The sequence below is a fragment of the Austrofundulus limnaeus genome, unplaced genomic scaffold (genome assembly GCF_001266775.1).
Source record: "Austrofundulus limnaeus strain Quisiro unplaced genomic scaffold, Austrofundulus_limnaeus-1.0 Scaffold82, whole genome shotgun sequence".
Taxonomy (NCBI): domain Eukaryota; kingdom Metazoa; phylum Chordata; class Actinopteri; order Cyprinodontiformes; family Rivulidae; genus Austrofundulus; species Austrofundulus limnaeus.
Genome location: NW_013952484.1, coordinates 24493 through 27760, shown reverse-complemented (window position 1 = coordinate 27760; position 3268 = coordinate 24493). Strand labels below are relative to the sequence as shown.

Below are 3268 nucleotides of genomic sequence, written 5' to 3'. Positions count from 1 at the left end.
CTGCTCATTTTTAATCAATCCTTTACTTTAAATTTTTAAGTAAAAAAAAATCTGATACTTTAAGACTTTTACTCAAGTAATATTCCTAAAGGAGACTTTAACTTTTACCAAAGTAATTTTTTGGTAAGATACTTGTACCTTTACTCAAGTATCACTTTGTGGTACTTTATACAGCTCTGCTAGTCGGCTCRGAAGTTGCCGACGATTTAAAAGTCTTGCCGCTTGATAAAGGCAATTGTTTTAATTTTGCATGAAGTTGTCGTTTTTCTCYCTGGTTAAGTGGAAACTGTCAGTAAATTCGATGTTAAATTAATTAATCATGTCCAACTTCCAATGTCAATAAAGGTCAAAGGTCATGAGGTGACCTGCGATGGATCGTCAGTTTTTCATTTCATACAAGGCTAAAGTTACAACCATTGTACCTACACTCTTATAGGCTGTGAATGACACACACACACTCAGAAATGTAACAAGACACACAACTAATGAACTGATCAATAAATAATGGCACTAATTGGAAACGTAACACCCAAAAAAGGCACTAAGGGTAAAAGCTCTTCTTACCTCAGGCAAAACGTTCAAATGTAAAGTAAAAAGGTGTGCCTTTCGACATTTTTATCTTTTGTGTTGATATCGGTACTATGGCACCACTGGACCCATGGCATAACTTAACTTTGTCAGGCCGTTGTTTACCCCTTTACACTCTGAGTGGTCTTTCACTAACGTCTCTCTAAGGTCCCCCTTACTCTGTTTGGGAAGTGAGTTGTAGAGATGATGAAGAAACCGGCAATAAAAAGGAAAAAAACAGTTTCTTGTTTCGCTTGTGTGTAAACGACATAAATCACTGACTTTCTTTCTATAATTAGAAATATATGGGCTCAAAAAGACATTTCTATGTAAAGCCAGTATTCATCTTCTCTCACCTATTTTGTGTTGAGGCCGGTACACCCAGTTGTCGACGTCTTCATCCTCGTCTTTGTGCGCCAAATGAAGGCTGGTGCGCGAGCGGGAGTGTGTGTGGCGGTTGTGGGCCACGTGGAGCTCGTTTTGGCTGTGGAAGATGCGCTTCCTCTGGTGGGAGAGGTTGAGCCAACTGAGAGCCCGAGACAGGCCTGCGGGCTTCTCCTTGTGGAAGGAAGCGGATCTCCTGTCTCCTCTCATCCTCACTSAGGGAAACAGAATCCAGAATGGAAGGACAGCAGACCAAACCGTGTTTTAAACCGAGTTTCACTCAGGTATGTTAATATTTAGACACTATTCCAAAGATTGCAAATACAMTCTTCAAATCCATATATGTCCTGAAACACAAGAGTCACTTTGGTTGCAGACTTCATGACTCTGACAGACAATTCAGACTTCCAGCCCCCTTCACATCATCTCTGCTGGGCCACAATGACGCCTTTAAATCATTTTCCTCATGTTTGTTCCCTTCCATTTGGTTTCAAGACTCCCGGCGTCATTCCCAAACCCAAAAAGAGTAATTAAGAAACTCCAGTAATCTGGAAACCACAGCCCCTCTCCACACACGCTTWGGGCGGAGAGAGTGTTTTTTAAATTACACCAAGATAGTTTCCAGTCGCAGCAGATCAGTGGTTGTTGTTTATGCGTGTTGTTGGGTGCCGTTCTCCCCCGTCGTTATCTCACATTAACTACGTAGCCCCTTGGTGTTGAAGCAGATGAGAAGATTCGAAGCCAGCTGAAAGTTACATTCATGCTCACGTAAACAAAATCCTGTCGGTTTCTTCTTTTCACACTTGCTTCTGTTGTTTCTACTGGTGTTGTTGACATCGGCTCCGGCGTTAAAAAGCAAACGGTTGGTTTAAAGAAGCAGCCGCCTGGATCTGGATCTTCTATCAGCGGCACAAGTGGTAAAAAAATACCGGGAAGGCCACACCTGCTGCAACGCTCGCTGGGGAGTCCCTGAACCCCGCCGCCCCCGGAGTGGTCCTCCGGACTCCAAGTGTGGGACTGCGAGAGTCGGTGTTGTGAGTACAGAGTTAGGATTACACCCAACCCTGGAAGGCTGAAACACGAGCCGGCCCGGCCCTTTTCCTTTTTATTCCCTGCCTCTTTCTCGTTTTCTTTCTTTTTAACCATCCCTGATCTCTGTCCTGCCCCTCTTTCTATCAAACGCCCTCCTTTCTCACCTTCCTCCCACCCTTTCCCCTCCCGCGTCTCAGCTTACCATCCTCGGGTTATTTTATTTAGATTTTTAATGTGGCATCAGCTATGTCGCTATAATAATTTCAAGTTACATTTCCTCTTTTAGACACGACGTTGAAGTCGATCCAGAGGGTTTTTTTTTTTTTCCTTTTCAGATCTGAAACCGTACCTTAAAAACACACAACATAGTAATTGAAGTAAYGGGCATGTAGCTGCCTGACGTGCAGGAAGCAACTGGAAAAGCAGGAAAGCAGAGAGCAGATAGAGTTAAGGGGGATTAGTTAAACATTTACGTGACTGAATTCTGTAAGCGTGTAAAGAAAGACGGTTTAGTAAAATATTCTGAAAACGAGTGACAAAGTTTCTATCGTGCGCTAAAAATATTTTTGCTAGGGAGCTGAGGTTTTCCCACCCAGACGTAACAGCAGAACAGGCATGTGATCACCGAGGTGTGACAAGCTGGCTGTGAGCGAGTCCACAAAAAAACAAAACAAAACAAAAAAAAAACAGGACCAGTTCTTTTCTCAAACCAAAACCCATCTTTGAATCACTGAAAACTGAGTCCAAATGTGTGGTTTGTGCTGCGGTGCAAACTAAAACCACAACCTCCCCCTCAGGTCCCAAACCTGCATTTTATTTTTGTCTTTTATGAGTGGATGAATAAATACAGAACTTGGCGACCGCCAGGATCTGCACACGTAATACAAATAATCTGGACCTCACACTTTATGTACACACAGACACATAGGGCAATTTAAAGACCTTTGTCCACTGTGATGAAACACCAGGTGAGTCCTTTAATATTTAACCAGATTACGCTCTACTGAGCAGAGACTAAAGGATGTTTGACTTAAAAAAAAATAAAGAAAACACCACAGGGAAACAACTTGGTTTGAACATCAGATGAATCTTAAAGGGTCAGGGAGGGATGTTTATATAGAGCAAAGAAAAAAAAAAACTACAACTGTTTAAGGTTTTTCGTTTACAACCATAAAAATGTGAAGTGAGCAGACAAGCTGATGAGGTCAGCGTTTCCGTTCAACCATCCCCCATCACACACCCCTTTTAAAAAATTAAATAAAACACCAATAATCAATATAAAAAT

At 42.2% G+C, this 3268-nt stretch overlaps 1 protein-coding gene across 1 annotated transcript; it reads right to left on the bottom strand.

Annotated features, from left to right (window-relative positions):
• Window positions 1–923: 923 nt before the first annotated feature.
• LOC106519754 (NHS-like protein 1) lies at window positions 924–2099 on the bottom strand (the record flags this gene model as incomplete). The annotated part of the gene is given in 1 exon segment (XM_014011547.1): window positions 924–2099. A coding segment is annotated over 1 exon segment (238 nt), but the record flags the coding sequence as incomplete, so codon positions are not given.
• Window positions 2100–3268: the final 1169 nt, after the last annotated feature.